Source organism: Macaca fascicularis, chromosome 1 (assembly GCF_037993035.2).
Source record: "Macaca fascicularis isolate 582-1 chromosome 1, T2T-MFA8v1.1".
NCBI classification, from domain to species: Eukaryota; Metazoa; Chordata; class Mammalia; order Primates; family Cercopithecidae; genus Macaca; species Macaca fascicularis.
This window is the reverse complement of record NC_088375.1, coordinates 76,237,791-76,259,188: the sequence shown is the minus strand read 5'-3', so window position 1 is coordinate 76,259,188 and position 21,398 is coordinate 76,237,791. Positions and strand designations below refer to the sequence as shown.

At 38.8% G+C, this 21,398-nt stretch overlaps 1 protein-coding gene across 2 annotated transcripts in view; it reads right to left on the bottom strand.

Annotated features, from left to right (window-relative positions):
- Window positions 1-744: 744 nt before the first annotated feature.
- TGFB2 (transforming growth factor beta 2) overlaps window positions 745-21,398 on the bottom strand; it is a 96,464-nt gene continuing 75,810 nt past the window's right edge. For both annotated transcript variants that reach the window (XM_005540873.4, XM_005540874.4), the window contains 5 exons: window positions 10,893-11,025; window positions 10,659-10,769; window positions 8,958-9,135; window positions 7,296-7,449; window positions 745-3,558 (listed from right to left, as the gene is read on the bottom strand). In XM_005540873.4, coding sequence (XP_005540930.1) covers window positions 3,400-3,558; window positions 7,296-7,449; window positions 8,958-9,135; window positions 10,659-10,769; window positions 10,893-11,025 — 735 coding nt within the window. In that variant the 3' untranslated portion in view covers window positions 745-3,399. The remainder of the gene's footprint in view (window positions 3,559-7,295; window positions 7,450-8,957; window positions 9,136-10,658; window positions 10,770-10,892; window positions 11,026-21,398) is intronic.

Here is a 21,398-nt window from a genome sequence, read left to right as displayed (position 1 = left end):
AGTCAAGGGAAGCATTTTCTCTTCTCCCTCAATACTCAAATTGATGGTTTGTTTCTAGATGGTGTTTAGACAACACAACAGGCACACACTAGTTCTTTCACTAGACAAAGCAAGACAACCAGATTGAGTCACAATTACTATTTTTATTATTCCTGTTTATTAAGAGATTGGCAACTCATTTGAGGAGTCTGGTTTTGTAGGTAACAGCCAAAAAACTTGGAGGAAATAGGGTGGGTTTTTTTGTTTGTGGTGCAGTGGTACCAGTGAAACTGACAGGCGAGTAGCTGATCCCAACCAACCAACCCCAAAGAGCACGTGGCTCTTGTTATATCTGGCTGGCTCAGCAACTATCCAAGTTATGGGGCTACAGGGGATACTGTCTAGACCAGTTCTTTTGGCCCTGGCGTTGGCAGAACATAGAACCAGAAAGCCAAAGCATGGTGCAAACATCTCTCTGCATTTTTTCTGGTCGGCAGTCAAGCTGGATGGAAACTAAATCTCAAACAATTACCAAATACCAATAAATAAAGGAATAAAAAGACTGCACAGGGATTTCTTCCATCCTTGATGAATATGGCCTGACTCTTGTGCTTTAAAGCATGACTTCTGAAGTGACTATCCTTAAGGGAGAAAGCCGAGGGCAATGTGAAATGTGGTATGACTTTTCCAGCTTCAGATAGTCTTACTGCATCACAGGTGTTTTCTAGACTCGATGATGGTACTGATAGGAAAAAGACATCCATGTATCATTGAAATAATTTATTTACCACTAGAGCACCACAAAAACAGACATACATCGTGTTAAAATACAGCGTAATTGGTCATCAAAATACAAAACAGCTAATCTTATATTCCATTTTTTAACCATGCCAACGATCAAATTGTACTGCTGATTAACACAAAAATAATTGCTGCCCACTTGCATACTAGCACTTCCCCCCTTCCTTCCCACCTCCACCCCCCTCCCATGGCAATATTTACTTATGGGAAATAAAGACCTTATAGAACCCCCAAATTAAAAAAAAAAAAAAAAAGATTCAAGAGATCTTAAAATAGAGCATTTAAAATATTATCAGTGCATTCATGAGGAAAGACAAAATAATACAAAACAAAATGCCATCCTATTTGAGAGGAAAATACCTGCAGAAATAAAAGTGATTTACACATAATTAATAGAAAAGTGGAAGACAAAAAATATAATCAACACACACTCAAATCTGGGATTGGGTTACATCCAACACAAGGGCTGTTTACTATTATGGCATCCCATCTCTTGCTTTTCCAGTTTTCAAACTTGCAAATCCAATTCTTTATTTTAATTAATGGTCAGGAAATTCCGAAAAAGAAGTAGACCATATCAAACAATTTCACTTTGGATTCCCACCTCCTTATGCTGCTCTTTAGGTGAAACTGCAAATATTCCATTGCTTTACCTATTAATTTTTATTGTAAAGCTAAATAAGTGACAAGTGACAAACTGACATATTCTATAAACCCCAACATGAGGATACCTCTTCTGCAATGATGTGGCAAATTATTTATTAAAGCGAGGTAAACTTTAGCCTCAGATATAGATAAGTCTCACTCAGAGGAAAGAAAGAATTTTTTGATCATAGGAAAAATTGGCTTGTGCCTTTTCACCTTCAAAGAACATTTATAAAACCTTAACTTCAGTGAAATACACAAAATGACTTATGCTAACCTGGACTTTTTCCCCCATTTGAAAAATCGACTAAAATGTGTATGTTTCCATTTCCCACTGAATATTAAAAGCCTGACTAAAGAAAAAGAAGTTTCCTATGAAGTGTCCACTTTGTAATAACAATAGGATTTTATGAAAATATTGATTAAACGAAGGTAGAGAAACTTTTCTTAACTTAATCAAGATTCTGAGTTTTAGATAGAACCTTAAATCCTTGCTAAAACTAAAACATTTTACCTCAATCTTCTATGTATCTGTAACATTCCTCCTTTTCCTAACATAAAAGTTTGTTAATGTCTGACTTGGTTAGTAACGATGCTTGGAAGATGAAGGAAGACCACTGAACTCGAACCCATCTTTTTTGTAAAATAAAAAAAAAAGGACAGGTAGACCCAGGTAGCTTATGTCATAATAATGAACAAAACACAAAGCACAAGTAGGGCAAATGTTATAAAAAATGCATCTGTAGTGCAAGTCAAAATATAGGGGCTTTACTCAAAAGTACTGGCCAGCTAAAAGAAACATACATTTGTGAGTGATCATTAAAAAGAGCTCAAATTTAAGTCAATCTAAATCGTAGTTGACATTATTACAGAATATAAAAAATATGGTAAAAATTTACACATTACACATAAAGTAGTTAATGTTTTGATTTAATAGTTTGCAAAAGAGATCTGCAGATGTGTTTTCAATTATGCTGGCTTCTATATCCATCTATTTTAATAATATAGGTATGGTTACATATACCAAAACAAAGGAAAAAACCTATAGCATAGCTATACAGCAATATTTTAAGGTCTGAAGTTTGACCAGTACATGTCAAAACACTTCAACATTTCACTGGTTTACTAAACTGACAAAGAACCATTTACAATTAAAAAGAAAAAAAAATCTTACAGACTTATTCTGACTGAAAGTTTCTTTTATTAACAGGCTTTTTAGTTTTTGGACCTTACAAGAAGCTTCCTTAGGCAGCTGGTACATAACATGTGTTTTCAGGGTCTTTATCTTAATGCAGACTTTTTCGGTCATATAATAACTCACTTGGGTTTTCATCCCATTAATATGACCTCTTTTTTTCTGGCTCGTTTGAGTTCAAGTTCTTTAAGCCATCCATGAGTTTCTGGCAAAGTATTTGGTCTCCACTTTATACACCTGTTTTATTTTCCAAGGGCAATGAAACGTTCATTATATAGTAACACACAATAAATAACTCACTGTTAACTCTAAGAGTAAGAATGGAAAGGGTGCCTATTGCATAGCAATACAGAAAAATCAAGTGAGGCGTGGGATAGGAACGGTACGTACAGCAACTCCACTTAATGGGATTTTCCTGTTTTTTTTTTTTTTTCTTTTTGTTGTTGTTGTCGTCGTCGTTGTTCACATAATTAACACTAATAAATTCTTCCAGTGTTTATTTTTTTCCTTTAAAAACAATTTGCTTCTTGTCTCTCTCACTTACAAAGTAGGTGAAATGTAGAATAAGGCCTTCAACTTTTTTTGTGTCAGACGCCAGTTTTAACAAACAGAACACAAACTTCCTACGTGTCTGAACTAGTACCGCCTTTTCAAAAATTTTTTTAACACTGACGAACCAAGGCTCTCTTATGTTTTCTTGTTACAAGCATCATCATTGTCGTCGTCATCATCATTATCATCATCATTGTAATTTTGATCTTGCCACTTTTCCAAGAAGTTTAGCTGCATTTGCAAGACTTTACAATCATATTAGAAAGCTGTTCAATCTTGGGTGTTTTGCCAATGTAGTAGAGAATGGTTAGAGGTTCTAAATCTTGGGACACGCAGCAAGGAGAAGCAGATGCTTCTGGATTTATGGTATTATATAAGCTCAGGACCTGAAAGGACAGGAGAGGAGAGACATCATAGGGAAAGATGGAAAATGAACACAATTAGTTTTTAAAGAACAATTCTGCATTGTTATCCGTCATAGCGCTGAGTAGGAAATTTGAATTATTTTCTGTCGCTAATTTCCTAAATTACAGTCAAACTGGTATGTGACCTTAGCAATCATCAAAGTCATTATTTTCCCACACAGAACTCGTTTTTCACACATCTTAAGCAAATGATTCTGTAAGAGTCAGATTGGAAAAAACTGCTCATTCAACAGATTTTCCCAGTTTTTCCAATAAGTCTTTCCTCTGATCAGTCCTTGGCTGCACATACTTCCTAGGTCCCCACAAAACTTGATCCTTGTAGTATTTGGTCTTTTTTGTACACTACTCTGTAAATGAAGTTGTTTCTTGAGTATACGTTTCAATTCCATCTAGATTCAGAGCTCACTCCAGGTCAGGAACTCTATAGACTCTGCTTTTATCTTATAGCCCCAGTAAGTCTTCTCTGGACAAAATGAGATTCATGTACTAAGTGAAGAAATGAATACATGAATAAGTAGAAGAATAAAAAGTTCTATCAAAGCTCTCATAAGAGCTTTAATCTACCCTTGCGTAGAGAAAAAGACACCTGCAAGCAATGTGAAATCTTTCTACAGACCGGGCACAGTGGCTCACGCCTGTAATCCCAACACTTTGAAGAATCACTTGAGTCCAGGAGTTCAGGACTAGCTTGGACAACACACCTAGACCTTGTTTCTTTAAATAAATAAATAAGGAAGGAAGGAAATGAAATCTTTCTACGTTAAGTGTCTCCTCAGGCCAATTTAAGGTATCCTCAATTTTCATTAAAAAAAAAAGTCTTTTTATTTAGCATTGCTTCATAGATACAATGATGCTAGAAATGACATAAAAGTGATCTCTAAGATCTCCTATAAGAAAGAATTATTCATTTTCTTATATTTTGCTTAAAACGGTCATAATCATAATCACAATCATAATCAACCCTCCATTAACTTTCTATGTGGTAAATAGTAGTTGCTGAGTTGGAGGAGTTAATGGCAAGTCCGAAAACAGGATGAAGAGACGGTTCTATAATTAGACTTATACCTTTAACCCCATTCTGTATCAGAGGGGTGTGCGACTTTTACTAATGGAAGTATGTAGGTTCCCCACTGATGATACAGAGACATTTCCAAGGATGCCATTAACGTGTTAGTCAAACAGCAAATGACCTTTTCCTCGAGATTCACTGCAATTTTTTCAGCCTAAGACAGAAGATCTGTTCAGCACAGCAACACTGACTACTTTATTAGCTACCTCTGGCTTCTTGGGTAACTGTCCAAACCACACATTTGTGACCATGACAGTTATTCTTCCTCTCTCCTTGAAAAACAAGCGTGGTCTCAGCCTTCACACACTCCCTCTGTGTATCAGAGAGGAGAATTATGTTTCTACTTGGCAACAGGGCCTTGCCCACATTACAGCTACTGCTGCCGCAGCCCAGAGGAGGCAGCCTGGCCAGAGAGCTCAGACAAAGGGACAGGCATGAGCAAGCTTCCCTCACATGGCCAAGCACACGGTCGCCCCCGAGTGCCAAAGTCTACAGGGGAGTTGGGAAAACAGCTGAAGGAAGGGGAGCCATATTTGTCAATTTAAATTCCAGCATATGCAGGCATTTATAAATAAATATACTTTATACTCCATGAACTCATGATTTTTCGTATGAACTAAAGAGGAATTTTTATAATACAGATTGTCTAAAATAATTGATAACCCCCAAACTCATGAATTCAGCTGAATGTAGTATGTGATCTTCTTGGCAGCTGATCCATTTTCCTATCCTGCAGTGAAGGCAATTTTTCTAATGCCTCTTTAATAGGGAGATTTACAGAGGCATAAAGAGCAGAATAGAAACCCTAACATTTAACCATATTTTGGGAATTAAACCCAGTAAGATAGGGCAAATGGAGGCCTGGTTATAAAACAAGGAGGCCTACGTGCCAAGCCTTGGTTTGTCACTAATTTTCTCTTTGGTCTTGGGTATCATCTAGACTACATGATCTAGACTCCAATTTCTTTTCTTTTCTTTCTTTTTTTTTTTTTTTTTTTTTGAGATGGGGCCTCACTCTGTCACCCAGGCTGGAGTGCAGTGGCACGATCTCGGCTCACTGCAACCCCTGCCTCCCGGGTTCAAGCAATTCTCTGCCTAAACCTCCCAAGTAGCTGGGATTGCAGGCGCCCGCCACCATGCCTGGCTAATTTTTTTGTATTTTTAGTAGAGATGGGGTTTCACCATCTTGACCAGGCTGGCCTTGAACTCCTGACCTCGTGATCCACCCATCTTGGCCTCCCAAAGTGCTGGGATTACAGGCATGAGTCACCGTGCCTGGCCCCCAACTTCTTTAAGAAAATGAAAGGGTTGGATAAGATGTCCTTTCTATCTCTAAAATCCTGATGAGCCATCAGGAGGAAGCATGTGAACAAATAACATTATTACATAGAAAAACTCTTCTCTAATCTTGCTGGAAACCCATACCATCCAATCTGGGAATTACCTTCTGAATTAACTCTATCTTCACTGAAACAACTTGATAAAATACTCAGATTCTCATTTACTTTGTGTTACATTTTTAAAAAGTAGAGAAACTAATTTTCAAGTCATTTTTACATATATCATCTTTTGTACTTCATATCAACTCTTGCGTTTGGCATTATTATTTTAAAGATAACTTTTAATACAGACATTCCTTCTTACTGATAAGAAACTGAGGTTTAGAGATGTTAAACTACATTCTGTCATACATTAGTAAATTGCTAGTGTATTTACTAATAATCACACACTCACTGGCATTAACTGAAATCCCCAGTGTTCTTTCTAATGTAACAGTCCCTGATGGAGATGACAGCAGATTTTTTTTTTTTAGATGGAGACCTGGGTCCTGTCACACTTTATCTATAAATGATACTATGTGACATATTGATTTTAAAAGGGTGTGCTGTTTTTGGCTATTTATGCTTATAGCTGTTAAAAATATAAAACTCATGGAGGCAGAGAGTAGAATGATGGTTACCAGAGGCTGGGAACAGGGTAAGGGTGAAGAGAAGCTGATTAATAGATACCAAAATACAGTTAGATAGAAGGAACAAATTTTAATGTTTTATAGCACAGTAGGGTTACTATAGTTAATGATAATTTATTGTATATTTTTAAATAACTAGAAGAGATGACCTGGAATGTTCCCCAAATGAGGAAATGATACATTTTTGAGGTGATGGATATCCTAATTACCCTGATTTCATCATTACACATTGTATACATGTATCAAAATATCACATGTACCTCATTAATATATGCAAGTAGGTATGAATAAAAATTATTTTTGAAAAAGAATATAAAATAAAGAAAAAAACAAACAAAACTTCCCTCCAGTTGTTTATAACTGGGCAGGTGAGACCTGTGGTTTGAAACTGATCAGTGTCACTTTCTGATTTCATCTACAGCCTACATTCTTCCTCCTCATCTATTAGGGGAGTGCGAAAGTAATTGCGGTTTTTGCCATTGAAAGTAATGGCAAAAACCGCGATTACTTTTGCACCAACCTAATAAAAGAATTTCTCCAGTACCCATACATGTGTGATGGTAAAAGGGCACCAAGTTAATTACAACTCATTTGGAAATACTATCAGCAGGTGCACATGGTAACCCAAGAACAGAGACAACAGGTAAGCTGAACACTCACCCTGCTGTGCTGGGTGTCTGAACTCCATAAATACGGGCACGCTCCAGCACAGAAGTTGGCATTGTACCCTTTGGGTTCGTGTATCCATTTCCACCCTAGATCCCTCTTGAAATCAATGTAAAGTGGACGTAGGCAGCAATTATCCTGCACATTTCTGTTAAAAAAAAAAAAAAAAAAAAGCAATGGAGATTTTAAAGCTGATTCACCACCTCACTCTACCACCACCTCACCCCAAACCAGAAAAATGACTCATTCATTTATTCAACAAACATCTAATGAGCAAACACCATGGGCCAGGTGTTTTTTGTTTGTTTGTTTGTTTGAGACAGAGTCTCGCTCTGTCGCCCAGGCTGGAGTGCAATAGCATGATCACGGCTCACTGCAACCTCTGCCTCCCGGGTTCACGCCATTCTCCTGCCTCAGCCTCCCAAGTAGCTGGGACTACAGATGCCTGCCACCACGCCCGGCTGATTTTTCATATTTTTTGTAGAGACAGGGTTTCACTGTGTTAGTCAGGATGATCTTGATCTCCTGACCTCGTGATCTGCCCGCCTCAGCCTCCTAAAGTGCTAGGATTACAGACGTGAGCCACTGTGCCTGGCCCATAGGCCAGGTTTAAACGGCTTTACTGTAATCTTAAATGACTTTCATGATAGGGTGTTGTGTGTGGTGATTTGCTGGACTGCTTGCCCCTATGAGTTCTATACCCTGACTTCCTTGTCTGTGACCTGGAAAATCATACCTTTACCTTCAAGTGACCAGATATAATCAGGGAGTGGCTGGGCATGATGAAGCCCTTTCCAATCAACACTGGGCAGTTCTGCCATCCAGCCTCTATTGCCCTTTCAAATACAAAATGAAAGGAGTACAACAGCAATTTTCAAAGAACCGTCTAAGGCATTTTCCTTTGAGAATCGATCCTTTATTTCACCACATGTTCCCCAATCTAGGAATGAACCAGAGATCAAGAAACATGCAGTCTTGCTGAGGGCAACCACTGGATCGGGCAATCAAAAAGTGCAGCTTTACTCCTGGCCTCTGACCTTTTGAGTCCTTCATCAGTGAGGACCCTTCCCTGTCCTGTACCTCTCAAAATAAGGAAAGAGCCCTCCTCTCACGGAGACCACCTAAGAACATTCACATTCTCCCTCCATGCACTCATGTGGGAATGGGAAATAAATTCTTCTTGCTTCTCTCATATGCTGTTGCTAAAGGCGTGACACATGGCATTCTGCTGCCTCATCTCTGTTACTATGACAGAAGTGTGACTATAAGCACTCGAACTTGGTGAGGGTGAAGGCATCATACAGATGGTGGGTTTTTCTTGATTAAGGAGTTGACATCACGCACCTCCAATAAGCTTTTATTTGTTCTGAGGGGCAGAGAGCTTTTTTTCTTCTTCAGCGCCAAAGAACTTCAGAGGAATGTTGGGGAAAAAATTCAGGGGGGCTAGTTTTCTCCCTTCACACTTGGTTCACTGCTAAAGACCTGATGAATATAAGCCTCTGGGAAGAATGGTGGTATGAGATACAGGAGCTGTACTGCACTCTATCTGGTCTTAGCAATGAGTTCCACTCGGGTCAATACACGGTAGAAGAAAGGGCAAAGGCAGTGTAAGAGTTAACAGATGCAATTACTTGATTTTATTTTTATTTCCTTTACCTAAAGCAATACGCCGCATCCAAAGCACGCTTCTTCCGCCGGTTGGTCTGTTGTGACTCAAGTCTGTAGGAGGGCAATAACATTAGCAGGAGATGTGGGGTCTTCCCACTGTTTTTTTTCCTAGTGGACTTTATAGTTTTCTGATCACCACTGGTATATGTGGAGGTGCCATCAATACCTTGAAAAAATGCATTTGGGTAATAAACATTTAGCTTCACCTTCATCAAATATAATCAGCCATATTTTTTTCCTTTGTATATTGTCACAAATAGCAGTGATGACCACCAAAGCAGCATCAGCTGGCAACAGTCATTCCCCATGGAAATAGATATGGCACAACAGGACTTCGACTAACCCATGTGACAATTAACACTTCTAAATGGGGCTCTTGTCAGAAGGCAGTTCAGTGTCAAAGCCAGGGCTGTTGGTTATGAAAGTCACTACAGAAGCAGTCTTTGACCTATAGTCCAAGGGCAATCTAGGCAGTTTATTTTAGTCAATCCTCAGTTTAGGCTGTGTTCAAGTCCTCGACAACTGAACACATGGCAATAGAATATGCCTTGTCACCCGCTGGTTAACACTCTTCCTAAGACTACTAAACTCAAAAGACTTTCCTAATGAACATAAACTGAGACTTAACTGAATTGGAGTGAATTAGGTTCAAGTGAAACAGAAGTCACCCTTACCTAATGCTATTTTGGGAAGCTGTGAAGAAAGGGCTTTTTCATTTATTTTATGGCATCCTCAACACTTTCCTGATTCCATCTGAGATTTAGAAACTTGAGCTCCCCAAAGCATGCTCAAGAGACTGCCAGTTTAAGCATTTAATCTCCACACTCCAGAGAATCATGACTAGGTTAGAGACTGAAATAAATCTCTAGACCTCTGGGAGTATTTTTCCATGAGCGAGCACTGCTGTAGTCTTCTAAAAGTGGATGGAGGTCCTGGGTGATGTTAGGAGGGCAGGGAAATCAATTCTCTGGCCTGGCATTGTGGGCAGATGCTGCATTGGCACATGGGCAGAGATTTCCTCTCACCTCTCATCATCCAACAACTCATCATCTAATACATGAAGTGACTTGAGGCCTTGGTATCTCCTCACTCTCCATGACTTTTGTCCAACTTACTTAAAGGTGAGCATGGGGAAAGCCAAAACCTTTTTATGTGTTTATAAACTAATATAAAATTCTGATAAGGAACCCACTTGAAATATTGGGTATGGGCTAGAAAAGGTGGAATATTCTTATACATGGAAAGTTAGTTATGGGAGCTGTAGCATGAGGACACTCTTTCTTCTGTGAAATATGGTTGTCAGTTCCTGACATTTGGCTTGGGGGATTATCATTGAATTTTCTTAAATACATTCTATCTTTCTCTATAATATCAGTAGAGATGGAAAGTTGGTTTGCTACAATGAAGAACAAAGGTCTTAACTTACTACTGGAGGGTTAATGAGTTAATAATCAGTTATTATTGACCAAGTCATCACTGGACATTGAGAATTATAAACGGGGAACCTATCCCATTCTTCCAATCCTTTCTCCCTTCACATATGTATATCCAACCATATCATTGTCCAAATGAATGAAATTCCCCAGGCCTCACCAGTCTCATTTTCACATGCAAACTGATTTTATCCCCCATGAGATTACCAATATAGACCCCTCCCTCCCCCACCTCATATGACCAAGTTTCGGTTACCTGCAAATCTTGCTTCTAATTCTTCGCTTTTATTTGGGATGATGTAATTATTAGATGGTACAAAAGTGCAGCAGGGACAGTGTAAGCTTATTTTAAATCCCAGGTTCCTGTCTGGAAAACATTAAGTCAAGGAGGTCATTTGTATGTGTGTCTATACCCTTAAATCTGCAATCAATTTAAAGTAACTTAGGGATACCAAACATCTTGGGAGGAAAAGAGAGAGTGGCCTATAACCTTTATGGTGAAGCCATTCATGAACAGCATCAGTTACATCGAAGGAAAGCCATTCGCCTTCTGCTCTTGTTTTCACAACTTTGCTGTCAATGTAGCGCTGGGTTGGAGATGTTAAGTCTTTAGACTTGAGAATCTAGAGGGAAAAAGAGCAAGAGAAAAGGCTGAGTTGGCATTCTGACAGCATGACTAAACCAAAACTATTAACAGTGTTCTAATTCATTATCTAAATTTAGCTCTACTATAGTATAGCCATGTATTGTCATCTCAATAGCATGGTCACATGCAAAAAAACACAACACCAGGCTATTTGCCATGAAAAATAGAGCTACTAAATCAGCTGCATGTTATGATAAAGGTGACAGGAACCATAAAGCCAAGTGTCTTAAAGAAAGTGACAGTAATTATTTTACTTTGCTGACATAAGCTTTGCAAGATTTCAGCCATAAATTCTATGCTATTAAGTTAATGGTTTTCTTGTTCTGCTTCCCTACTTATTTAATTTGGGGAGTTGGGGTACAGGAAGGGACAAGAGGAGAAGTCCAGTTCAGAGGACCCAGACTCACTCTCAAAGGCCCTGAATTATAAATCTCTTTCTAATAAAGAAAGAACGGTCCTAACCTTGGTTTCCGAATCCACTGCCATTAAAATATGTGTCATGCCTCAGCTTTTGAGGTAAGTCCCTGGCTGGGATGTTTTACTCTTAATGTTACTTGTTATGATTTATAAAGATATTCCATCTCCTGTAGACTCAGAATGAATCTAAGCAGAAGTTGTTTGGTATTCTGCATAGATGAATGTCTAAAAGCAAATCAGCCTAAACACTGAGACTTTAGAAAGATGTATTTATCTCAGGCTGGGTGAGGTGGCTCACTGTAATCCCAGCACTTTAGGAGGCTGAGTTGGATGGATCAGTTGAGGTCAGGAGTTCAAGACCAGCCTGGCTAACATGATAAAACCCTGTCTCTACTAAACACAAAAATCAGCAAGGCATGGTGGCGGGTGCCTGTAATCCCAGCTACTCGGGAGGCTTAGGCAGAAGAATCACTTGAACCCAGGAGATGGAGGTTGCAGTGAGCTAAGGTGGCACCACTGTGCTCCAGCCTGGGGGAGAAAGAGAGATTCCCTCTCAAAAAAAAAAAAAAAAAAAAAAAAAAAGGCAAGAAAAAGAAGAAAGAAAGAAAAAAGAAAAGAAAAAGTGTTTTTTTTTTTTTTTTTTGAAACAGAGTCTCGCTCTGTTGCCCAGCCTAGAGTGCAGTGGTGTGATTCTGGCTCACTGCAAGCTCCACCTCCCAGGTTCACACCATCCTCCTGCCTCAGCCTCCAGAGTAGCTGAGACTACAGGCGCCCATCACCACTCCCGACTAATTTTTTGTATTTTTAATAGAGATGGGGTTTCACCGTGTTAGATAGGATGGTCTCGATCTCCTGACCTTGTGATCTGCCCGCCTAGGCCTCCCAAAGTGCTGGGATTACAGGTATGAGCCACAGCACCTGGCCAAAGAAAAGAAAAAGTTAAAATTTTGAGAAAGGTGTATTTATCTCAAATGAGTAAAGCGCAACTGCAGTATGTTCCTAGGTTTCGACAGGAAGTGAATATTTTAGGTGGTTTTTTTTAAATTCTATTTTGAAATGATAGTGTTTTAGGAACTAAATCATGATTCTAAGTCTACTAGAGCTATAGTAAATCCCTACTGAAACCCTGTATCGTGCCTTTCCTCAGTACTTAGGGGTTCAAGCTCTCTCATTTTTGTACTACTCTTCCTGATTTTTGTACTACTCTTACTGTTTTGTGGTCATTCCATAGCAATGGGCTTAGTCTCTCCAGTAAGTTCATAAAACTTCCCAGGTCAGGGATCATGTCTTCAATTTGATGTCATTTCAAACCATAATACTCAATTGAATCAATGTCTATTAAATGTTTATTTCAGTATCTAGAAGATTTATTAACTCTCCTTTAATCCTTGTAAAACAAAAATGCATCATTTTCCCACTGATTTGAAAATACACTTTCCTTCCATGTGTTTACATGATTTGTTTCAGGTACTTTGGCAACAAACGCTTCCTGAAATACTTGTCATAATGGTTGACTTTTTTCTGGATTAAGTAAGTATAATAAAGGAAGGAGATTCATACAATTAGACCCTTGGGTGCCCTCATGAATTTTACACAAGTCCTATTCTACAGACCTGCCCCTGTGGTCCAAAAATTCCACTAAAAGAAGAGAATGTGGAGGCAATAATGACTCTATGATAGGCAAAAATGCTCTTTGTGAATTAAAGAAAGCAGATAAACATGACTTAAGGGCTGGGTACACTACTCTCTGAGCTTGGCACACATTATTTTATTTTATTTAATTCTCAAAATATTCCTGTAGGGTAGATTAAGGAAACAAATTCAAGGAAGTTAACTTGCCCAATGCCTCCCAGTGAACAAGTGTGAAGAGAGGATCCAGCTCAATCCTGAGTCATTTTCCCACTTCAGTGCTGGATTTTTAAAGACCAAACAAGTTATCTAGTCAAGAAAACATTCAATGATAGAGGCAGAGATTTTTAAATAAGATTAAAATGAATATTGGTACAAGATGAAAATATAAGATGGTGGAATGTATACACAATGAATGTTGGCAAAAAGCTATAGCTTTAAAGATACAACTTAATAGCAATCCATCCCCTGGGAATCAAATCTTGCCTTGAGAATACTCCCAGTTGGGAAAATAAAACATCACTTATCTAATTCTGAATAAGTGGTATAATTAACCTACTATGAAATAGCAATGATAAAAACAATGGTTGAGAAGAAGTTTTCAGGCATTTTGATCTGCCTCACTGACTAAAAACTGGTAACATTCACAGAACTCATTGTTCTGTCTTTAAATTCTTCCTGTAGCTAATCTGCAACAATGCATTTTTACATAATGCTTTGCATATTTCTGTACCGCTGATTAGCACAGTGTATATCTTATTCCTATAGCTCACACTTAGACATACTACCTAGAACTAAACATTGTCTCCATTGCTGAATTAATTACTTATGATATACATGTCAAATGTCTATGATATTGTATATATGTGTGTGTATATATATATGTCTATATATATGTCTAGTGTCATTAGAGACACAGAATTTTTTAAAATTATGACCATGTCGACCAAATAAGCAGAAAAGACACATAATGCCAAATCTATAGAAATCTTTCACCTTACAGAAAAAGAGTACATTTAGATGATCTTGCCTGGAAAGAGTCCAAAGAGCAGCAAAGAGACTCTGAAGCTTTTTCTCTTTTAAATCTCACTAGGAGACTTACGATAAGGGCTTCCTCAACCACAGAGCACTGGTAGGCTCAGACAATGGACAACTTCATCCCCTCACTTGAGTGAAAGGTCCTCTGGATCTTTTTCACTAGCTCCAGATTCAAGAACAGGCCACATATGAAGCACCCAAGAAATACAGTTAGTTAGCCACATAATTCTCAAACATAGTGGCGACTTTTGCCTGGTGGATTTGTTGTCTTGAATTTCATGGCCAAAGAGTTCTTAACCCACTTGTTGCATGTTAACTCCATTCTTCTTATCCAGTCCTTAGTGGAAACAGGAAACAGCTGCTTTCCATCACTCAGAGAATATCCCTCATATTCTTGGAGACTATGATTAAGTCCCCCTCAGCGTGCTTGCTTGCTCTCTCTAAACTAAATAAACCCAGTTCCTTTAGACCATATTTAGAGGGGTAATTTCCCAAACCTTTAATCATTTGGGTTGCTAACAAGGATGAATGATGCTATATAAAAGTATTCCTCCTACAGCTTCATGATTTTGCTTCAGAACTGTCTAGAAAACCCTCTAATCACATCGTAAAGTCTTGAATCTTAACTTGAAAGGTATCTTCTTCCTAAGAATAGGCACGACTTCACTGGTCTCTGTTTATCTTCCATTTATCACCCACACTAAATTGAACTGTAAGAGAAGAAGGCATGGAAAATCAACCTGCTGCTTACATTCAAAAGTTTATACAAGAAGTGACCAGATCAGTCAACTTCCCATTCTATTTTAGCCTTTGCTGTCTGTCTTTCTCCGGTCTCTGAACAACAAGAGTATTGAATGTTAGCAGTTGTGGATATGTAGCTGTTAATTGTTTTTCTAGATTCACGAGTCATTTGCTTCTAAATTTCTTCATACCTTTTGTTTTTTTTTTTTTTTTTGAGACAGGGTCTCACTCTGTCACCCAGGTTGGAGTGCAGTGGCATGATCTTGGCTCACTGCAACCTCCGCCTCCCAGGTTCAAGCGATTCTCTTGCCTCAGACTCCGGAGTAGCTGGGACTACAGGTGTGCGCCACCCACGCCTGGCTAATTTTTTGTATTTTTAGTAGAGACGAGGTTTTGCCATGTTGCCCAGGCTGGTCTCGAGCCACCCGCCTCGGCCTCCCAAAGTGCTAGGATTACAGGCTTGAACTACCACTCCTGGCCTCTTTACATAGCTTATCATGACAAAGATAATTTAGTTGAATAGTAGAAGCTCTCTTAACTGGCGTCCCCTTAACTGGCCAGAGTAACCAGCATTCTCCATTAATTCCATGTTTTATAATATGTATTGGCTGATGCCCAAAGCACACTGGGGATCATTGGGGAAAGTTACTCTCCAAGCACTTCCATTCTTACCAGTTGAGTTGTATGCTTAACAAATATCAATTATACACAGTTCTTTTTTTCCCTAGAAAGCATGAAATGATATACATTTCTAAACCTGTTTATGACACTTGGACTTGTTATTGTAATTATGCAAGTTAATTAAATGGTCTAGAAACTGATGAAATGCAGGACCAAAAGTAAAGAGAGCTGTTTCTTCTCTGAAAGTCAAGTTGACTGTCTTGGAAAGTCTTCATAAAGACAAGTTCCTGTAGGAAAGAAGTTTTTTGGAAAACAGTTTGGTAGTTCCTCAAAAAGGCAAACATTGAATTATCCCATGATCCAGAAATTCCACTCTTACATATATAGCCAAAAGAACTGAAAGCTGGCACTCAAGCAATACTTATACATCAATGTTCACAGCAGCATTACTCACAATAGTCAAAAGGTGGGGGGAAAAAATTGAAGTATTCATCAAGAGATGAATGCATAAATGAAACATAGTACACTCATCCACTAAGATATTTTTCAGCCATAAGAGAGAATGAAATTCAGACACATGCTACATGACATGGATTAACTCTGAGGATTATGCTAAGTGAAATAAGCTGACACAGAAGAACAAACACTGTGATTCCACTTACAAGAGGTACTTTGAATAGGCAAATTCACACAGATAAAAAACAGACTAGGCCAGGCATGGTGGCCCACGCCTGTAATCCCAGTACTTTGGGAGGCCGAGGTGGGCGGATTACCTGAAGTCAGGAGTTTGAGACCAGCCTGGCCAACACGTGAAACCCTGTCTCTACTAAAATTACAAAAATTAGCTGGGCATGGTAGCACACGCCTGTAAACCCAGCTACTCAGGAGGCTCTGCCTCAGAGAATTGCTTGAACCCAGGAGGCGGAGGTTGCAGTGAGCCGAGATCGTGCCACTGCACTCCAGCCTGACGGAAAGAGCAAGACTGTGTCTCAAAAAAAAAAAAAAAAAAAAAAAAAGAGGCAGAAGAGGTTAGCAGGGGTGTAGAAGGTAATTAGAAGGTATTGTTTAATGGGTACAGAGTTTCTGCTGGGGATGAAAAAAGTTCTAGAAATGGATAGTGGTGATGGCTATAAAATATTGTGAATGTACTTAATGCTGCTGACTTGTATACTTAAAGAATGGTTGAATTGTGATGTTTATATTATGTATATTTTATCACAATAATTTTTTTCAAATTTTAGGTGCGAGAGAGACAGCTATAAAAGAAATAATATGACAAAATTTAGAAGAATTCTGCACTCAGGTTGCTCAGCAATTGTCCTTAAATGTTTCTCTCTGCTTCAGAGAAACTAAAGATAGAAATTGTAGATGATGCACTATGAATGTGATTTATACAAAACAAAAAAAAAATGACATGGATTGGCACATCCATGTCAAAGAAAAGTCCTTGGACTTTCATAAAAAAACTCAGCCTCAGCATGTGAATGTGTATGTATACATCCATATGTACATACATATATATTTGTTTTAAGTTTAAAAAAGTTAAGGTTTGCATCTCTCTCTTTCTGTTTCTCTCTCTTATGTTTTCCTAATCCCTTGCTTTAACTGATTTTTTAATCTTTAAGTGACCAACAACTGTTTCTGACTGAATTAGAAAAGAGGGCTTCTCATGTATTGAAAATGAGATTTAGCTGTATCTGGCTTAGCTGCCACCCACAGTGATGTTTGAATGTCACCTTCATTACATTACTGATATATACTCATTAGATATAATATGTGCGAAATACCCACATATCGCCTTCAGCAAGGCTCTAAGCTCTTCATTGAATTACCAAACTCCCTACACAAAAGCATCCATTCATTTCTCTGCCATTGGAAAGCAGCCAACCAGGGAGTGGATAAAGGTGAAACTCACTGATGTTACCCAATAGTTTCAGGGGGAAAAAACAAGTAGAAGTCTAGATGCAAAATTATAGCCAGAAGAAATCTTAACCTTAAAAAAAAAAAAGCTGTAAAACAACTCAGGATTTGGGTTAGACACTAAGGGCAACATCTCTTACACATCTATGAGACATTGCAAAGAGTTATTAAGAAAGCATTGGGAATTCAATGTTATTTTCCATATTCATACATCAACAGACCCACAGGAGACCATGGGGCAATTCAATCAGACTTCTAATGCAAAGGGAATTTAACTATAGCGCTGTAGAGAAAAATTGACACCAGGTTCATTAGTGTGGGCCCATCTTGTTTTTAAATGCATTTAATGTTTTTAACGCTTTAAATATGTTTAATTATTAAATATCTTTAAGTGTATTCAATGTTTAAATGTATTTAAATGTTTTAAATGTTTGCAGTGACTTGCAAGGAGTGATGAACAAATGATGAATCAAACATTCACTCTGCTGGCTATGAACATGAGTCTCCCAGATCTGCCTGACCTCAAGTCATTCACTTCAGCATTATGAAATACTAGCATTGGCAAGGCACTTGGAGGCCATCTGCTTCAATCCAATACAGTTCATTCTCTAACATCTCTTTGTCTAAAGGCCTCTCATGACCGTGAACTCACTATTTAATGAGAAAGGTCATCCCCATTTTGGACAATTCATATTGTTGAGATTCTCCATTACCTCGGACTTAAAATTTCCATCAACTAGTCTTCCTTAACAATAGCGCCATTGCCTCATATTTGTACAACCATTGTAGTTTTTCAGATATTTGAACATTTTGCCATGTTTTTAGCCCTTCACAGAAACCCTGTGGGATGAATATCATGGTCCTTATTATCTGCATTCTTAAAGAAACAGAAGCCCAGGCCCGGCGCGGTGGCTCACGCCTGTAATCCCAGCACTTTGGGAGGCCGAGGCGGGCGGATCACGAGGTCAGGAGATCAAGACCATCCTGGCTAACACAGTGAAACCCCATCTCTACTAAAAATACAAAAAATTAGCTGGGCGTGGTAGCGGGTATCTGTAATCCTAGCTACTTGGGAGGCTGAGGTAGGAGAATGGAGTGAACCTGGGAGGCGGAGGCTGCAGTGAGCTGAGATGGCGCCACTGCACTCCACCCTGGATGACAGAGTGAGACTCCATCAAAAAAAAAAAAAAAAAAAGAAGCAGCAGAAGCCTGAAGCACTTAGGTGTGTTAACAAACCCTTCAGGAAGAGCCTGGACTAATGTCTTTCCCTCTTAATACCAGTGGAGAAGGCTTTCCAATATTGTGTTTCACCCTCTGGAGCAAGATGTAAAACTCTTTCTTTTCCATGTCAGGCAGGCCCCAATCACAAGAAGCGGCTTCCCTCAACTGATCCCTTTAAGGCAAAGTTCAAGGTGTGTCACCATCCTTATTAAACCCCTTTCCAATGTCTTCTTAAAATTAATTCCTCAACAAACTCCAGATATAGTCTAACAGAATATGGAGATACATAGAACCTGTCAAGTGTGAAGAGGGCAGTAGCTATTGCTTCCCTTGTTCTGGTCACTACTTTTAATGCAAACTATTTACTTTTGGCAGCAGCCACAACACACCATTCAGTCAGAGAAATTTTTTTGTAAAATAAAACCTTTGTTCTTATCCACAAACTGTTGTTAAGTCAGATTTTTCCACTCCAAATCCTTTCTGGAATGAGGTGGAATAAAGAGAAAGAAATAATGGAAAGCAAGAAGGGAGGGAGGGCTGGTCTTTTTAGCCTAGTGGTCTCCAATGTTAGCCTGCTTCAGAAACATCTGGAGTGCTCATTAACACAGATTGCTAAGCCCCATCCCCAGAGCTTCTGATTTAATAGGATGAGGTGGAGGCCCAAGAATTTGCATTTCTAACAAGTTCCCAGGTGATGCAGAAGCTGCTAACCAGTGATTACTCTGAGAACCACTGCTGTAGCCTGTATTTATATAATTCATTTTTCGAACGTAAATACAAATTACACATATGTATCTGTTAATGTTGAACTCTATTATCTGACCCAAGTTTTAGCCTCTTGGAATCTCTCTGAATCTTCAGTTTGCTATTCAATGTATAAGCTACTCTTCCCAGCCACAGAGCACCAGCAACAGTGCAGCCAATGTCTTCATCACATTAACGATAACAATGTCAAAATCATAAGGCCAAAACTAGAACCTGTTGCTGGCTTCTTAGTTACCTCCTTCCTGGTAGTCATTTCTGAAATCAACACTCTGTGGTACGTTGTATACAGCAGAAAAAAGTGGAAGTTTGCTCATTGACTAAGAGCCCTGACCATCTGGGCCACCTGACAATCAATCCATTCCATTTACTCAGGAGTCCCTAAGAGTTCTCCAAAGAAGCCATGAGGGCTGTGCCAAGTGCCTTTGAAAATCATTAGCATAGTGAAAAGGTCCAGAGGCTTTGGAGTCAGACAAGCCTAAACTATGGCTTACTGGATCTATAATTTTCTCATCAACGAAAAGGAATAATAAAATCCACCTTGGATGCTTGTTGAGAAAGTCAAGTGTCACAGAGTAGGAAGAGCATCAGTCACATTGTCTGGTATTCAATAGTGTGAGTTATTGTTATGATTATGTTCCTTACCTGGTCAGAAACTTTCAGAGGCTTCTAATGCCTAGTGAACAAAGTCCAGATTCCTTAGTTTAGTATTGATAACACAACTGGCCACCAACTTATCATCCCAGACTTGCCTTTCATCCCTAGAAGCCTAATCTAAACAATATCTCTAAAACATGGATTATGTACTCCAAACTTTGGCTTCTGACTAGTAACCCTATCAGAATGCCTTTCTCTCCTCCAGTTTTCCCCTAAAAAAACAAAACAAAACAAAACAAGCCTTTCCACTCTTCAAATCCAAACTTGAAGTCCAGTTTTTCAATGACATGCTTACTTTCACTCTAAACTAAAGTCAGGTCCCTTTTCCTAGTTCCCCATTCAATGCTACAGGGTTTGCTGAGCATTTGGTCCCTTGTGCATAGTGGCTTCAAGGGTAACCCTGGATGTGTGGAAATGTCCATTTCCTCCAATAGAATATTAAGCCCATAAAAGATAGAGGGAAACACAAACTTATTTAAATCCCCACAAACCCTTATATTTTGGTTTGCTGACACTGGTAGCTTAAAGAGTACATATTCATTGATTAATTTTGGAGGAATCTGACTCTCTAGGTCGAAACCCTGTTATTAAAAACCAAGATTTTCTCTCAGGCAGACAGGCACAGAGAACACACTCCTGTGAGCATTTCTTGGCTTAACCACAGTAGGAACAAATGATTCTCCAACACATCATTCCCATATCCATACTCTGGAAAGCTTTCATTGGCTTTGGAGGAGCTGTTTACCCTCATTCAAAGTAATAATAATAATAACTAATAATATTGAAATATTTAATATGATCAGTTAATTTGTTTGGTCAGTCATTCATTCATTGCCGAGCATCTTGTATGCACCTGAGTCCTCATTTATTCATTTGTTTGATTTTATTTTATACCTCACTTCCCCCAGTTTAGTTCAACGAATATTAAGCACTGGCTGTAAGTAAAGCATTGCATTATACGTACACCCCGAGACAATAAGATGGACCTTGTTCTTAAAGGAGTGCATTGAATAGTAAGGGAATATAGACATCTCAAGAAAAACTTAAAACAACGTGTTCATAGGTTACCAGGAAATGTTACAGGCAGGGCATCTATCCTTGCCAGGTAGATGGGGTCAGGGAAGATTTCCTGGAGAGAGGAGAGTGTAAAAGGATGACTATGAACATCCAAAAACCAGCACTAAGAGAACACAGTCCAGGTAATAGGGATGTGCTGGTTCATTAGAAAGGAGAAGAAGGCCAGGCGTGGTGCCTCACTCCCGTAATCTCAGCACTATGGGATGCTGAGATGGGAGGATCGTTTGAGCCCAGAAGTTTGAGACCAGTCTGAGCAACATAATGAGA